Genomic DNA, 17500 nt, shown 5'->3' on the forward strand with positions numbered 1-17500 from the left:
ACACACACACACGCACATATATATATATATATATATATATTTATATATATAAATCTTATATTTTAAGAGGTAGTTTCCAATTTAAAAAAGCAATACATGAATTTATACCATAATCTATAAGTCCATAGTTTTCCTTTAAAAAAAAAAGGTAAAGAATCTTTTATTGAAACTAAAGGGGTCCTTTCATATACATGCATATATATATGTACATATGCATGTATTTTTAGAGACCGGGTCTCACTCTGTCAACTAGGCTGGAGTGTAGTGGTGCGCTCATAGCTCACTGCATCCTCAAATTCAGGCTCAAGGAAACTCCTAGGCTCAAGGGATCCTCCAACCTCAGCCTCCCAAGTAGCTGGGACTACAGGCTCTTGCCACCATGCCGGGCTAATTTTTTTTTTTTTTTAATAGAGACAAGGTACTGCTATGTTGCCTAGGCTCAAACTCCTGGCCTCAAGAGATCCTCCCTCCTTTGCCTCCTAAAGTGCTGGGATTGCAGGCATGAACCATCACACCCAGCCTAAAGGGGCCCATTTCTAAAAACAAACCACCCTACCACCACCTCTCAAAGCTGCTCTGGTGGAAGTAGTGGTGGAGATCCAGAATCCCCACTGTCTGGATCACACAACCTTACAACAGAGGCCCTCTTAGGTGGTAAGAGACACAAAGTAAAAATCTGCTGCTGTGGAGGCGAGCGGGGAGAAGCAGTTTTGGAATGACAAGAGAAGGCGTACGTTTGGAAAGCTAACCATGCCAGCTCAGGTGGGGCATGCCTGGAGAGGAGCAGAGCTTGGGAGCAGGCAGGAAGCTAAGAGCAGGCTGGGGGATAACTGGAACTAGACATAACCAGAACCTGCAGAGAGGACACAGAGAAGAAAATGGCTTAGACTTGGAGCAAGTTTTCCTAGGGTAGTTAACAGTATGAAGTACAGAACTGGATGGAGTAGGGTGCTTGAGAAAGAAGATTCAAGAATCAAATGGAAATTCCAATTCTGAAAAGCTGGAAGTATGGCGGGATGGTTAACCAACACGTGGTTAGCAGAAAAGAAAGGAGAGAAATCAGCTCAGTCACTGAAGAATCAGTACTGCATTTGAAGTGCTGTGGACTTTCCCAGCTTTCAGACACGTGCCCAGAACTCAGAAGAGAGCTAAAGGCTGGAGATGGAGATTTGCAAATGATAAGCAGAGTAATGAAGCCATCACAGGAGAAGGTAAGGTCACTGCAGGTGGAATTCAACAACACCCTGGTATTCAGTGCAGGCTGGCTTGTGCTAGGTTCCAACCCAGGAGCGAAGGACAAGGCATCCGGGATGAGAACTCTACCATCATGAAGTTTACATCCTACTGGGAGAAGACCAGTCAGTGATGGTAATGATATGGGGAAAGTATAACAGGGTCAGGGGCCTGGGGGGTGTGTGTCAGGATGCTTGTGCCATTTCATAACAGTGGTCAGAGAACAAAATATGGTTTTGCTGTGTCTCTGCCCAAAATCTCATCTTGAATTACAATCTCCATAATCCCCGTCTATGTCAAGGGCAGGACCAGGTGGAGGTAACCGGATTATGGGAATGGCTTCCCCATGCCGTTCTCATGACAGTGAGTGAGTCTCATGAGGTCTGATAGTTTTATAAGCATCTGGCATTTTCCCGGCTTGCACTCACTTGGTCCTGCTGCCCTGTGAAGAGGATGCCTGCTTCTCCTTTGCCTTCTACGATGATTCTAAGTTCCCTGAGGCTTCCACAGCAATGTGGAATTGTGAATCAATTAAACTTCTTTCCTTTGTAAGTTACCCAGTCTTGGATATTTTTTTGTAGCAGTGTGAGAACGGACTAATGTGGAATGTCTGAGAAACTGCCATGTGAGCAGAAGCCTGAAGGCCAGGCAAGGAGGGCAAGCACTGATGGAGGCGAGAACACTCCAAGCAGTAGGGAGCATCAGTGGCTAAGGTCCCTGCTTGGGATGATGGAGAAAGAGTAAGGGAACAGATGAGCAGAAGGGCATCTCAGGAGGAAGGCTGACAAGAAAGAATAGGGTCATGGGTGGGGCAGGAAGGGCTGCAAAGCTTTATGGGTTACTGTAAGCCCTTTGGCTTTTGCTCTGGGAGCAGGGGTGGGAGGTGGTTACTCCTAGATTTTTAGGCTGGGCAACTGGAAGGATAGACTTGCTCTTAACTGCTCTTATCTGAGATACAGATGGAAGGAGGCAAGTTTGGGAAGGCAGTTGACGAGGTGGTTCGGCACACACTGAGTCTGATTGTTTATTACATTAGATATGCACGGAGACAAAGGGGAAGAAGCACTGGATACATGAATGTAAGGTTTTGGGAGTCATCAGAATTCAGGTGGACCTAAAAGCACTGTGACTAGATGAGATCCCTGGTGCAAATGGCACTGGGAAGTGAGGCCTGAGTCTTGCACAAAAAAAAACTCAGAGGGAAGAGGGTCACCATGAGATCAAAAGGAAGCAGTCAGAGACACATAACCCACAGTGGCTTCCAAGAATCAAGACAGGATAGTTTTAAATGTCCAGAAAAGGGGAGAAAAACTCTTCATCCTATACCCCCAATCTAAAATTACCTTCCTCAAATGCTGAAATCCTTAGCCATACAGTCTAATTTTTTAACCAATTAAGGACTTACTGGAGTTGACTATTAAAAATACTAATAACTTTACCGAGGAGTATTGCAATTCATCCAGTGTGGGGAATGAATTTAGGTTTCTGGCTTCCTAACACGGAATTCAGACAAGCTGCTCCAGAGAATGTTCCTGGAGGGTGTGGGTGTGGGGAGCAGTTAGCAGCTGGGGAACATGGTAATGACAATGTTAGTAGTTTACACTTAGGAAGCGCCTTATGACAGGTGGCACCCATTAGGTGTTGCACATCATGGCTCTCATTTAATCCTCAGAATAGCCCTGTGAGAGATATCCTAGGACTATCCCATTTTACAATGAAAGTGAAGCTTGGGGCAGCTAGGTGCCTTGCTCATCAGCACACAGCAGGCTGGAGGGTAGGACAGGCTGGGAGGTAGGTCACCAAAGGGGAGTTTTAGGTAGCAAGAGGCCTTTGGGTGCTATGGGACTCAAAAACTGATGTCATCTTGGTGGGGAGACATTGACTATGCTGCGGGGAAGGCTGCCTTGGAGGGCTCTCCTGAGAACCTAATCAGTCTCTAGAATGTTTACCTGAGGCGAAAGTTACTAATGAACTTCTAGAACTCAAGGTATTCATAATCCCAAGTGGGAGGGGGATGTCCTATATAAAGGTAATGGATTCCCAGAGAAGTAGAAAAAGTTCAATAAAAATTATGAGATGATTGATCAGGCAAAATGAATTCATATGTACAATATTGGAATTCATTATAATTTCTAAATTAATACAGCCATTTCTGTTAAAGATCTGGATACTGTGGCAATAATGTATTTCATTTGATGATTGACCTTCAGAGAACAAAATTGTGTAAATCAATAGTAAAATATAGTTTGTGTTTTCACTAAAGTTACTGTAATCTTAAACTACTGGTCTTAAAAGATTGTGTTATTTGTAGTATTGACATATTAGACCAATGTAAACTAATTTTAGACCTGTTTAAAAAGAAACTCTCTTGATACTGCTTCCACCAGTCAGCAGTATTCACAATTTAGAACACAGGTCCAGGTTTAACACCTTAAAAGCTGGTAGCAGGTAACAATCGCACAGCCACGGCCACCTATGCAAACACACACATGATCTCATTCTGCTAAGGTCTGCCAAAACCACTCTCATTATGACAGTATAATGCTTTCTTAGCATCCCATAATGAAAGTGAAAATATTCTGAAAGAAGGAGACTCACTCCATCTCCCCCACCACCACCATTTTTTTGTCTCCGGCAAAGAAAATGGCAGCAAACGACAATTTTTATAGACGAGTACTATAAGAATCCAAAAAGAATGAACTTGTCTTCACCAAAAAAGATGAATACCACTTTTTAGAACAATCTTGCAGTCATTTTATGCAAGGCCTTTTAAAACCAGGTTTGTATGTAGTAAGCAAACTTTTCAGAACACTGTCACACATTTCCTCCTATCACTTAGCCAGAGGAGACACGGCTTCATCAAAATTTCCAAATGCTCTTGGGGACAACCTTGAGGTGTCATCATTGGGCACCTACTGCAGGGACAGATACTAAGACGGGGCTTTGCATTCATCCATCTATTCATTTGTCAACGACTTCTGGTGTTCTTACTAGGGGCCAGGCATAGTTCTATGTCCAAAATGTCCAAAAACAAAAAGCCACTGTTCTTTTAACCTCAACTGAGGGGAGGTGTTGAGGAGCTGGGGAGACAGATAGAAAGTAAACAAATTCATGTATAATAGAATCCGGCTGCATTAAGCATTAGGAAGAAAAAGAAGGCAGATAGGAGAATACAAAACGATGGAGCAAGGTTTCTATTTTAGATACGGTAGTCAGGGGGCCTTTCTGGGAACGGGACCTGGGTTGCCCCGTGAGAAAGCCGTAATTCTCCCCCTTCGTGACAAGGTAAGCTGCTGCTCACTATTGAATCTGCAGCGCATAGCAGGTGTGTGGCTCCACTGTAGGTGTTCGGGAAATACCTGCCCAGCGGATGAAGAAGAACTGGAAGAGGAGTCCACGGCAGCAGCGGCGGGGCATGGTGGGGGGCGCCCACCAAGCAGTAATTATTGCACCACCGCACACCTCCCAAGGAATGGGCAACTTTTCCGAGCGCTGTCACAGCTGAGGTCGAGTCCTGAGCTCCCAGGCGCCCCGCGGGGTAAGCAGGACAGCCCTCTCCCTGCAGCGGGGACGCGGCCACCCCCGGCTCGCCCACCCACTCCTACCGCCCGGCCGGCACGCAGCGCTCCGCTCGGAAGGGAACCAGGGGGAGAAAGTGTTGCCTAAACTTTTGGGGCTGCGCTGTCCTCTCCCGGCCCGGAGGCGAGGCCGCCGAACAGCCGCCCGGCGCGGCCCGAAGCTGGCTTCCGACCCGGCGGGGCGAGTCCCGGGGCGCGCGGGCGGACGCGCGGGGAGCCCGGGTCTGCGCCGCGGCAAAGCGGGGCCGGGGCGACGGGCTGCGCTGAGACAAAGCGGCGGTGGCGGTGGCGGCGGCGGCGGCGGGGCCGGGGCCCCCTCACCTGTCGAGCCAGAAGGTCCAGGGCGAGTGCAGCGGGACCCCGCCCGGCTCGGGCCGCAGAGCCGACAGCTGCTGCAGGCCGAGCGGCGGCTCCGGGACGGCGGCGGCGCGGGACCCCGGCGGCTCCCGGGCCCCGGCGGGGGGCGCGGCGGCCGGGGGCAGCGCCATTTTCTCCGCCCCGCCTGCGAGGCCGGCGGACGCGCGGACCGCGGGGCGAGCGCGGCTGAGTCACCCCGGCCCCCGCCCCGCCCAGCCCCGTGGGCCCCGCCCCGCCCCGGGCCCGCCGCCGCCCGCCGCCCTCAGGGCCTGGGAGCCGCGCAGAGGGGCCGTGGGAGGCACTGCCGGGCCAGGGCCTCCGAACAAAGACAGGCCCACGGAGGGGTGGGGGGGCCGATCCCGCACAGGCGTGCGCCCCGTGTTGGGGACCGACGGCCCGGCCTGGAGTGGCGGCCGGGGACGGACTAGAGGGCCCACAGGGGTGAGAGGGACCGGGGAACTGTCTGCGGGCTGGCTCTGCAGCCAGGCAAAAGGGCAGCGGGCTGGAGCGGCAGGCTAGGGACAGATGGAGGGATGGATGGGCCAGGGGATGGAGCCCCAGACCCACGTGGTGCGAGGGAAGGAGGGATGGACAGACATACCAGCAGTCAGAAGGATGGAGGGAAGGCTGGCAGATGGCTGGAGGAGGGAAGGAGAGATGGAGGGCAGATGGAAGCACAGTTGGATGTGACAGATAGATGGAGAGGGGAACCGATGGCCAAATGGATAAAGAGGCTCCAGTGCCCGCGAGTACAGAACAAAGGGCGAGACAGAAGAACGAACAGGAGAACCATGACTGGGGCATGAGGTTGGAGCAGATGGGCTTTGCATTCCTCTTGGTGAGGACATACTTCCTAACTCCACTGATTTGAAGGGGCCGGAGCCCCCAGCCCATCCTCTGGAGCCACCCTGTGACCACAGTGAGGGCCTCAAACCTGGCTTAAAGTATGGCCAACTTCAGAGGACGTTTCCCCAAATCAGCCAAAGTTCTCCAGATCTGCCCCAAAGCAGCAGCCAGTAGGGAGAAGGAAAGCCGGCAGCTGTGAACACAGAGCGCTCTGCTTCCTGTACCCCTGAGCACCCAGGAAGTCTCTTAGGCTGTGAGATTCCTGAGGCTAAAGTAGGAGGGATCCTCCTAACACAGCCCCTCCCCAGGTCTCTGTCACTTTCTTTTTCAAAAGAAAAGCAAAGGCATGAGGCATGTGAACACACATGCATGCCACAACTGGCATGGACATCGTCTTTACTCTTGCATTTCTAGATAGTTCCTCTATGGCCTAACATGTTCTGTTCATGACGTGAGCATTCGCTGGGATGGAAGAGCTGCAAAATAAGATGGGTTCGGGGCTTCACTGTATCATAATAGGCTGTCATGAATCCAGAGTAGATGCCCTCCCAGAAAGGTAATCAAGGTCACATAAAATGACAATAATAAAACCAAGGCTGCTGTTTTGTAACCCCTGGTTTAAAGTTAGCTTCTATACAACGTACAGTGCTGGAAGGAATGGCAGATGTTATGAAATCCATCCAACACTAAAATACAGGGGTGCTTTTGGTTAGATGCATTTATCTTGTTGCTTAATAGCTCTTTTTATTTTTCCAAGAAACATTGTATATGGCATTGTTTAAACTGTTCTGAGCGCTTTACCCTTATGAACTCATTTAATTCTTAAACCAATTAGGAAGATACGATTAACCCATTTTACAGATGAGGAACAGAGATAAGATTAAGATAACCCCAAGGTCACAGAGCTAGTAAGTGGGAGAGTTGGGATTTGAACTTAGGTATTCAGACTCCAGAGTCTAGACTTTCAACTGCCAGACTCCCCTGCCTCTCTACGTGGAACACTAACAAGTCCACATGGTAAAAACAAGCTGTGAATAATAGGTCTCCCTCCCAAGACGATCAATCTTCATTCCCAGAGGAAACCACTGGCAACAGTTTTCTTCCAGAAAAATGCAAGTATGCACATACAAGCATATATCTAGATTTATAAGTTATAAATCTATATCTTTTTTTATAAACGAAATAGAAGCATTTAATACCAATACTGCACCTTCTTATTCCACTTAATATTATATCCTTAAAGATTTTTCTACTTCAAAACATATAGATATACTCTGTCTTAAGGGCTGCAACGTAATTCATTGTAAAGAAGTAATATAATTTAATTCACTAGCCTCCAACATTTATGTGGTTTCTAGACATTTTCTTATATAAATAATGCTACCATAAGTATTTTTATATTTATGTCTCTCTTCATCTGCACAAGCTAATCTCAGAATAAGTTTGGAGAAGAATTGTTGGCTGCATTTAAAAATCTGATACATATTGCCAAATTGCTCTGCAAAGTGGTTACATGAGTTTATATATAGCTGATTTATAAATAATGGTTGATTCTGAAAATTCATATTTACTAAGTGACACATATCTGTATAAAATTCCAAGGCATGGGTAGAGAGGAAGTTTTGCTTTCTAATGATTAAAACTAGTCAAACTGTCAAGTTTAGCTCCTTCCTTATGTCCTTTAACAATATCTGCAGCAAAAAAGGGCTATTCAAGAATTTTTATCTGCAGTTTCTATAAAAGGGAATGTGTACCACATGAAAAAATTCCCTCCAGAATTTAGAACTAGGAACAGTCTGGCAGTTTTCTTTATTGAGTAGCAATTATATAGCTTTCTCTCTTTTTGCTTTGGCTTCCAGGCTGCTCATAATTACATTTGGTGTACAATCACCACACCAATATCAGCCAATGAAGAAGCATCATAATTTTTATATTGATTCCTATTTCTATTTTAATTACCTAATAGCATATATACACCTTACTCTGTGAACCCCTTAAGTTTATTTTTGAAGTAGGCGGTATATATGAATAGATAAACTTTAAATGACCTTACGATTAATAAAAGAGATAAGACAAAATGGCTAAGGAGGGAACAACGGGCACAACTTTCATTCCCTTCCTGTTTGATATGTGTAAGAGACTTAATTATTTTTATTCCTCTTAAAATCATTCTTAGAAGATAATAAATTAGGAAAATTTCCCTCATCTGGGATTTGGATGGCAGGAATTAGAATTTCAAGGTAGAAAGGGGACTTAGGGATTATCTAAGCAAACCCATCACTTTACAAATGAGGGAACTGAGGCCCAGAGAGGTGAGGTGACTTACCCGAGGCCACAGCTCTAGGAAATGACAGAGGCGGGACTAGAACGTGGGTAGCTTGAGGTCCGGACCAACGTGCTCTCCCATTGCATAACACGCAACACAGACGACTTGGGGTGGCAGAAGAGAGGAAGAGAAGGTGACCCCACAGCCCCTGGCAAGGAAAACAACAAGAGGACTTGAGGCACTCATAAATAATTAAGCAATTAGCTGCAGCAGCTACTCCCCTCCCCTCCAGCATCCAGTCACCAAGGCAACTTGGGCAGGGTGCCTGCTGGTTGCCTAGTAACAGTGTGGTCTGCTCCCCTGACATGCTCCCTAGGCATCAAAGGATTTGAGAGCTGGGAAGAATCTTAGACAGGGATCACTATTCCAACACCTTCATTTTCCAAATGAGAAAAGAGAGGCTCAGAGAAGCTGGGTAACCTGCCCAAGGTCACACAGCTATTCAGAGACACAGCCAGGTTCCATTCCCAGTTGCTTTCTATTGCACCAGAGCTGCCTCAGGGGGGCTGCAGATGGAGGAGAGGGAGAAATCTCTCTACAGTTCCAAGAAGAATGAGAAAGTCAGAGCAAGCAAGCAGGCAAGAAAGAGACAGAGACCTGAGCGCTCGTATGCAATTAGCAGGAGCTGGTAAATCCCATCAGCCCAACTTTCATCATCACCATGGCAACATGGGTGAGGTGGGTGCTGGTTGCCTAGCAACAAGTGGTCCTCTCTCTTCTACTCACATCCGCTCCCTGAGAGTCACAGGAACAGTAGAATGATGACGCTGGAAGGGAAGGCAGGGGTCCTAACCCAGTCTCCTCCTTTGCCAACAAGGAACCTGAGGTTCAGGGACACTGGAAGTCACACAGCCACAGAGTCATCTAGGGGCATTCCCTTCATTGATGGCCTCTGTCTCAACACTTTGGGAAGGTAGCCTTCCACTCCATAAAGGCAGAACATGGGAGGCAACTGGACAGTGCTTTTCTTGAAAGAAGATACTTCTACCACTTGTCTAAATGGTGGGGATGCCACAGACAAAACTTGGCATGTAGTGGATGTGCATAGGAGGCACTATGCTCAGTGGTTACACACATCATCTCTAATGTCAGAAAACCTGAGTCAAAGCCAGTTCTCCCTAAACCTGGCAAGCTTCCTATCCTTTCTGTGCCTCAGTCTCCATGTCTGAGGACTGGACGGTCTAATGATCTCTACCTCTTGAGTTATCGTTAGGATTAAATGAGAAAATGTGCATGCCAAGTGCCTGGGATATAGTAAAGATACTGTAATTATCAGGCATTCATTCATTCCACATTCAATAAATATTTGTTGCATGTCTGCTATGCAAATGTCACTGTTCTAAGGTCTGCAGGTTCATTAGCAATATAAAGAAATTTTTGTCTCAGGGAGCCCACATCCCAATAGAGAGAGAAAGAGAGAGAGAGAGAGGGAAAGAGAGAGAGAGAGTGTGTGTGTGTGAGTGTGTGTGTGTGTATTTAAATGTTTGTTGAATGGGTGGGGGAACTCATTGGCAATATGCTGTTTATGTTGCTGGGCTCCTTCTCTAAGACTGAGAAGTTTCCTGTTTACAGGGTGTGATTCCATAAATATGCAGGCCTGTCTTTTATGTGGGAACTCCGTTTTCCTTTCTTTTAACAGGAAAAGAAAAAGGAAGGCAATGGCCACTAGATGGCAGTCTTCAGTCCCTGTAGGTACAGGGCACAGGCTCTGACTGAAGCTTCCAGCAAAGGTAAGTGTTGGCAGCTCGTCAGTCCTAGAACAATGGCTTGGAGAGGTAGGGGGAGACTTGAAACTATTCTGGGATACTCGCATGTCAGGGAAGGCTGCAGTGTGGTTCAAGAGTGATTGCTTCGGAGTGAGACATATCCCCGCTCTAACCAAGATCCTGCCATGGGTAAACCCTGTGACCTTGCTGAGCTCCAGATCCTCATCTGGGATACAGAGGTGATAACAAGAGCGCCCTCAAGGGGCTGCTTTGAGCCATGTTATAAGAAAACATTGTCTAATGCACCTTGCAAGTTGCACACAGGAAAAGCTCAACCAGTGTTATTTATCTAGATTCCAAAGGACCTCTGAAAGTCTTTGAGGGGCCACGCCAGGCCTCTCTTGTTCACAGCTGCTAATGGAAGAGAAAGGGGTAAAGGAAATGGTATGCTTTAAGCATTTGCAGTGAGGACACTGAAGTCCATGTGGTCACTGAGCCTGGAAAACGTGGCCTTGAGGTTTGTTGTCCAACTCCCTACATCCATCCACCTGCAGACAGAGTTCTTGTCCTGATCTGCCTGCACTCTGTGTGTTGGTCTTCCTTCTTTCTTTTTATTATCATTATTTATTCATTTAGAGACAGAGTCTTGTTCTATCACCCAGGCTGGAGTAGAGTGGCACAGTTTCGGCTCACTGCAGCCTCAACCTCCCAGGCTCAAGCAATCATCCCATCTCAGCCTTTTGAGTAGCTACAGGCGCATGCCACCATGCCCTGCTATTTTTTTTTTTTTTTTTTGAGACGGAATCTTGCTCTGTCGCCCACGTACACTAGAGTGCAGTGGTGCGATCTTGGCTCACTGCAACCGCTGCCTCGCAGGTTCAAGCAATTCCCTGCCTCAGCCTCCCAAATAGCTGGGATTACAGGTGCCCACCACCAGGCCCAGTTAATTTTTGTATTCTTAGTAGAGACGGGGTTTCACCACCTTGGCCAGGCTCGTCTTGAACTCCTGACCTCATGATCCACCCACCATGGCCTCCCAAAGTGATGGGATTACAGGCATAAGCCACCACACCCAGCCAGCCCTGCTAATTTTAAAGTTTTGTAGAGACAGGGTTTCACCACGTTGCTCAGGCTGGTCTTGAACTCCTGGCCTCAAGTGATCCTCCCACATCAGCCTCCCAAAGTGCTGGAATTATAGGCATGAGCCACCATGCCTGGCCTGTTCTTTATTTTCACTGGTGCTATCCACTCCCAGTCCTCACTCCTGAGTCAGCCAAGCATGGCCTGGAGGACTACAAAAGCCTCCCTGCTTCTAACACCTGACCCTCTCATCTGCTGCCAGACAGCAGCCTGCACAATAGTTCTCAAACACTGGTTTGCTTCCGCCTGCTCTCAGAAAAAAACCCAGACTCTTACTGGTGGCCAACAGTACTTGGCACCTTCTGGATCCTTCCTGCCTTTCCAAATGCATGGCTGAGCTCTCCCCTGCCTGAAAGCTTCTCTGTGGCCACAGGGCATCTGCACATGCTGTTCTTTCTCCAGAACTGCCAGTCCCTCTGCTTGGCATGGCTGACTCCTTCTCCTACCTTAGGCCTCACTCTAAAGCAGGTCTTCTCCCCTTCCTCATTATTTTTTTCAGGGCACATGTCAGCTGCATACATCTACTGCCCATCTTCCGAACCAGAATATCCGGTCCAAGTGGGGAGGGCCAGGCCTCTCTTGTCCACCTTTGTAATGCTCAGTGCCTAGTGCAGGCCCTGTCCACAGCTGGCATGCCAGCAATATTTATTAAGAAAACAAACTAGGTATACAGCAGATACTGGTTGAAAGGAAGAGTCTGTGACTTTGTCTCCAAATTTCTTGTCTTTCTCCTCTGCCAGTGTATCCTTTTTATGGATGGCATGTTGGTCTTCCTAAAAAGCACTTTGTCCTATTACTTCTTTGCTCAGAAGCCCTAACGGGCTGCCTGTTTCTCACAGGCTGAGGTCTGAAATCTGAAATCTAGCCTCTAAAATCGTCTACACGACCCACCTTTCCAAATGCATTTGCAAGTATATTTCAAAATATATTTAGAGAGATATAATTATACACCTATATTTACATATACTTGGAATATATATGTTAAATCTATATATTTGGAGATACAGCTATATATGGAAATATATATATTCCAAACAGATTTGCCCCTATTTCTTGGTGCGTTTTCAGCTCTGCCACAACATGAGCTCCCGAAGACAGGCCTGGGCCCACCTCCCCCACCACTGTCTTCCCGGTTCACAGCACGGTATCTGGCACATGGGAGATCCAGCTTTACTGAATCAATGATGGGCTTACTCCCCACTTGGTAAACACACCGTATGTACTCGTATCTCCACACTTTTGCCTGAGACCTTTCTTATCTCCTCTGACCATCCGAATTGTCTAACCATCCCTCAAGGGTTAGGCAAAGTTCCCTCACAGGAAATCAATCACCAAACACACCCCAGATGGGGACAGGAGATTCACAGAGTCCCAGAGACATAGCTGGGCAGTGCCCAAACTACTTTCCCAGGAGGAAATCCCTTATCCTGGCAAAAGGAGCACTGGGAAGTAACCAAGCTCTTCCCTGGTTTTAAAAAAAGTCCCAGTGATTTCAGATACAGAGGTTTTGTGGCCAGTCCAAGAACTCTGATTAAACGACCTTTGTTGTGGCCACACAGAATTCCACTGATTGGAGGAGTACTAATTCATATAACCAACTCCTCCTGTTGGGCACTTAGATTCTTACCAATGATTGTGGCTATCATGTGCAACCCTATAATAAACACTCTGTCAATCACTGGCTTCTTATCAAAGAGTAGTTCTGAACATTCCTGGCCAGCCAATCAATCAGAGATACAGAGATGCTTCACATCAGAAACTGGGCTGAAGGGGAGAGCCGGCAGGCCTCAAATTAGTCTTCAGCAATTCTTAAAAGAGAGGAAACAATGAGCAGTAGGGAGGCAGTGTGATCAGAGGGAAGTCCAAAAACATGTGCTTTGGGACAAATCGGTGAACCTCTTTTGAGTCTTTTTTTCTCAGTTAAAAAATGAGTGAGTCAATAACACCTGCTTTGCCTTGCTGCCTGAAGGATCATCAAATCAGGAACATCTGGTGAGGCTTTCCATAAGCCAAAAAAAAAGTTACGCAAGTGTTGACTCGTTTCCTTATTACGGTTCCTGGAGGGGATAACCCTACATCTCTCTGCTCTTTGAACACGAGTGTCCTCCTTTGTATGCTCTTTGGGGATCGAGTGACAGGTGGAATGAACAACTGTCCCAATTTGCCTAGGACTGTTCCGATTTGAGGACTGAAAGTCTTGAGTCCTGGAAAACCCTTTGGTCCTGGGAAAACCTGAATGGTGGATAGGCAAGGAGCAGGTCCTGGAGCGCTACCTGTTCCTGAGGATTTCCAGCAACCATCCAGGAGGCCTCTAATCCCCACTGTGAGCTGATAACTGCTCGCCTGGTGGGATAAATCAGCGGCAAGCAAGTCACTTCTTCACATCTAAGAAGCTGCTTTAGGATAAGATTTTGTTTGCGGCTTTCAGTTACGGTTCATAGATCATTTAGGGGAACATTTTGTAAGCCAGTTCTCTAAGGAAGTGTATTGTGCTTTCCAAAGCTTTATTTTTAAGCAGGAGTAATCGTGTTTATGACATGAGAAATCCTGATACTGAAAATATAAGCTAACTTGGCAAATATTAGGAGGTGAAGAGTCAGGCTGCAAAAGGATCCCCTGCACCATCTTTCCCTGTACCATATTTAGCCCAAGCTTCCTGAGGGGTGAGGAGCTCACCTCTGAGGTCCTCAGAGACTATTATAAACTACAATTTATGTGCTGGAAACTCAATAAATATCTGAATAATAAATCCTTCTGTGATTAAAAAACATTCATTAAAGTGTAGATTGAAATATTTTATAAGTCATTTACTTCTTAAGAATTGAGTACACTAAAGTTTTGGAAGCCATTATCAATTGATGAGCAATTTAGTAAAGAAAAAGCAGTTTTGGAAATGAAGCTGTATTATTTGTTTTCTAAAAAAAAAAAATCATAATTACATGACATTTTTAGAACTGTAACTACTGTGCAAAATGCTCCATTAGGAAACATGAGGACACTTGCAGTGTTTAGGCCAATAAGACCCCTTTAGTCACTCAATCTCTTTTCTTTTACCATCAGCAGGAATTGCATACTCAGAATACAGAAAGATCCTGTTAATTTTTCACTCTTTTCCTGTTCATTCTTATTTGTTACATATTATTCCCATAATGGCAGGTTACACCTTATAGTATTTGCTTCAAATTTTCTTACTGTTTGTGGTAAGATAGTGTTTTATTCCCAGGCTAAAAATATGCACATATTGATCATACCAGGTCATCACTACAAAAGATGAGCTCTCATGGAGGCTATGAGGAACATGGTACCCCCCAGATGGCTTTACACAAATATTTGATGTCACAAATATATATACTGCGGTTGACAATGATCTTGGAGACAGCTGAGTCACTTTTGTCCTTTCAAAACCTACCAGGTCACTCAGAAATACACTGTGAATTATCCTAAATTTGGGATGAGTACCTATCATTCCTAAAATGCCTAAGGGTCATGTCCGCCTTATTGGACTAAAATATTTTATAACACATGAAACATAAATTTGTCAATTAAATGCAGTATTGTATTTTTCATAGTTTGCAAAAGCACAGTTAATGATGCAAATAATTTCCTATTTTTCATTCTGAGGGAAAATCATTAATAAAACCATACTCCTTACAAGAATTGAAATCCAGCAGTTAGAGGGCACAAACCACCCATAAAGGCAAGCTATAAATTAGCAGTGAAAAAAACAAGCCCACTGATTATAATGTCCAGATGGAAATAAATAACTGAATCATTCTTTGTCAAATCAAATAGCATCTTTATAAGTTGTTGCATCATCTCTGTTGATTCAATTTACTGGAAGATATCCGAAAATGACTATGACCTGCATAAGTATCTTCATTTCCCATGCTCATTAGTATTTGGCCTATGAGTCCTCTCCTTTTATTTTGAAGGTGAAATCACCTCTAAAACGGTTTTTAGGTTTCTAATCCTCAACATCATCCCATGTTAAAAGAAAACTGGCCCCAAGCTGGAATGAAATTATTGGAATCAAAAAACTGGAGCCTCAGTGTTGGGTCAAATCTTTTATCAAAGAAAGAATTCAAGCACTTCTTTTACCAGGCAAACTGGTAAGTACAAGTTGTCATGGAAACAGGATATATTCAAATTATATGAGGAATGACGTTCCTCATCTAACTAGGTGTTCATCTCGTCTAAATGGGGAGAAATTGGTGTAGCTGAAATCCATTATATTTCTTTCAAATCTGCATTAAAAACAATCATTTCCTTTATTTTATATAGGAGTACACAGGCACAGAGCCTCACTCTCATAAAATGAAGAATTAAAATTACCTGCAAAAGAATTGGGGCATAAACAAAAAGACATAAAATGAAAATGAATCCCGTGATATAAATCTATTGATGCATAGTGAAGGATGGGAGAATGAAAATCAGATAATATAATACCTCCACCTATCATGGGACATATTTTTCTTCAGTAGCATTGGTAGCTAGTTTTTCTATATATATAATTATTATACTTTAAATTCTGGGGTACATGTGCAGATCTTGCAGGATAGAATGGCAATCATTAAAAAATCTGGAGACAACAGATGCTGGAAAGGATGTGGAGAAACAGGAACACTTTTATGCTGTTGGTGGGAGTGCAAATTAGTTCAACCGTTGTGGAAGACAGTGTGGCTATTCCTCAAGGATCTAGAAATAGAAATACCATTTGACCCAGCAATCCCATTACTGGGTATATACCCAAAGGATTATAAATCGTTCTGTTATAAAGACACATGCATACAGATGTTCATTGTGGCACTGTTTACAATAGCAAAGACCTGGAACCAACCCAAATGCCTATCAGTGATAGACTGGATAAAGAAAATGTGGCACATATACACCATGAAATACTATGCATCCATAAAAAATGATGCGTTCATGTCCTTTGCAGGGATATGGATGAATCTGGAAACTATCATTCTCAGCAAACTGACACAAGAACAGAAAACCAAACACTGCATGTTTTCACTTATAGGTGGGTGCTGAACAATGAGTAATTAGTTTTTCTGTAGAATGATCCAGGACAGAGCAGTTCTCTGGAAGCTGAGGAGACTTGCTGATAGGTATAATGTCACCACCCTGATAACAGCAGAGCAACTTGTGAATCCACAGATTCCTAATGAAGAAAGGCAATACTGTGGTAAGCAGGAACTTCCCGCTCCTTAATAAGGCAATTGTTGAAAAACACATGGCACAAACTAATATTGTCTGGAGGGTGTTATAGCATGGAGGGCCCATGAAGTCACAGATCTACTTAAGAGGCAGCCTGAAGTTCTTTCAGGATCAAAATAATCTAAGAGAACATCTTTTCATTTTTTTTTTCCAAGTGAAAATCATTTCTCTACCTCCCTCCCAAAAATAAGAAAACATTTTCATGTTTTGCTGCTTAAAATACTGAGGCCTCCATGAAACTCTTGTCCAAGCACTTAAGATAATAATAATTCAAATAAAAATACCCATAGCTCCAAGATCTACAAATAAATCTTTAAACTCAAGAATAAGAAAATGAACACTGCATTTTAAAATTAGACGAAAGACCTGAGCAAATATCTTGCTGATCATATACAGATGGCAAATCGGTACCATGAAAAGATGCTTAATAGCATGTCACTGGGGACTGCAAATTAAAACAACAATAGGATACCACTATACACCTATTAGAATGTCTAAATCGCAAAACGTTGGCAAGACCAAATGCTGGTGAGGATGTGGAGCAACAGGAACTCTCACTCATTGCTAGTGGGAATGCAAAATGGTACAGACACTTTGAAAGACAGTCTGGCAGTTTATTACAAAACTAAATATACTCTTACCATACGATCTAGCAATTATACTCCTTGGTATTTACCCAAATGAGTTGAAAACTTATGTCCACACAAAAACCCACACAAAGATGTTTATGGCAGCTACATTCATAAGTGTCATAACTTGAAAAGAGACAAGATATCCCATAGTAGTGAGTAGACGAGTAAACTATGGTACATTCAGACAATGGAATAATATTATTCACTGCTAAAAAGCAATGAGCTATTAAGCCCTGAAAAGGGATGGGGGAAACTTTAATGCATATTATTAAGTGAAAGAAGCCAATCTGAAAAACTACATACATATGATCCCAACTAATACAACATTCTAGAAAAGGCAAAATCCATAGAGACAGTTAAAGGATCAGTGGTTGTCAGAGGTTCAAGTTGCAGAAGAGGAAGGAATGAATAGGCAGAGCACAGATTTTTATGAAAATAAAACTATTCTGAATGATAGTATAA

The 17500-nt window shown here is 44.7% G+C and overlaps 1 protein-coding gene across 7 annotated transcripts in view; it reads right to left on the reverse strand.

Annotated features, from left to right (window-relative positions):
* Nucleotides 1-17500, reverse strand: part of EIF4E3 (eukaryotic translation initiation factor 4E family member 3) — a 73060-nt gene that overhangs the window by 38888 nt on the left and 16672 nt on the right. For 3 of the 7 annotated variants that reach the window (XM_037743762.1, XM_017543304.2, XM_037743760.1), the window contains exon 2: nt 8341-8488. The exons of 1 other annotated variant lie outside the window; for it this stretch is intronic. Coding sequence is in view for 1 of the 6 variants with exons in the window: in XM_017543303.2 (XP_017398792.1) it covers nt 5133-5299 (167 nt within the window). In the remaining 5 variants the exon portion in view is untranslated. Of the gene's footprint in view, nt 1-734; nt 754-5132; nt 5316-8340; nt 8489-8937; nt 9058-17500 lie in introns of those variants that run through there. 3 more of the 7 variants (XM_037743761.1, XM_017543303.2, XM_037743763.1) reach the window with 3 other exon arrangements.

This window comes from Cebus imitator, unplaced genomic scaffold (assembly GCF_001604975.1).
Source record: "Cebus imitator isolate Cc_AM_T3 unplaced genomic scaffold, Cebus_imitator-1.0 Scaffold152, whole genome shotgun sequence".
NCBI lineage: Eukaryota > Metazoa > Chordata > Mammalia > Primates > Cebidae > Cebus > Cebus imitator.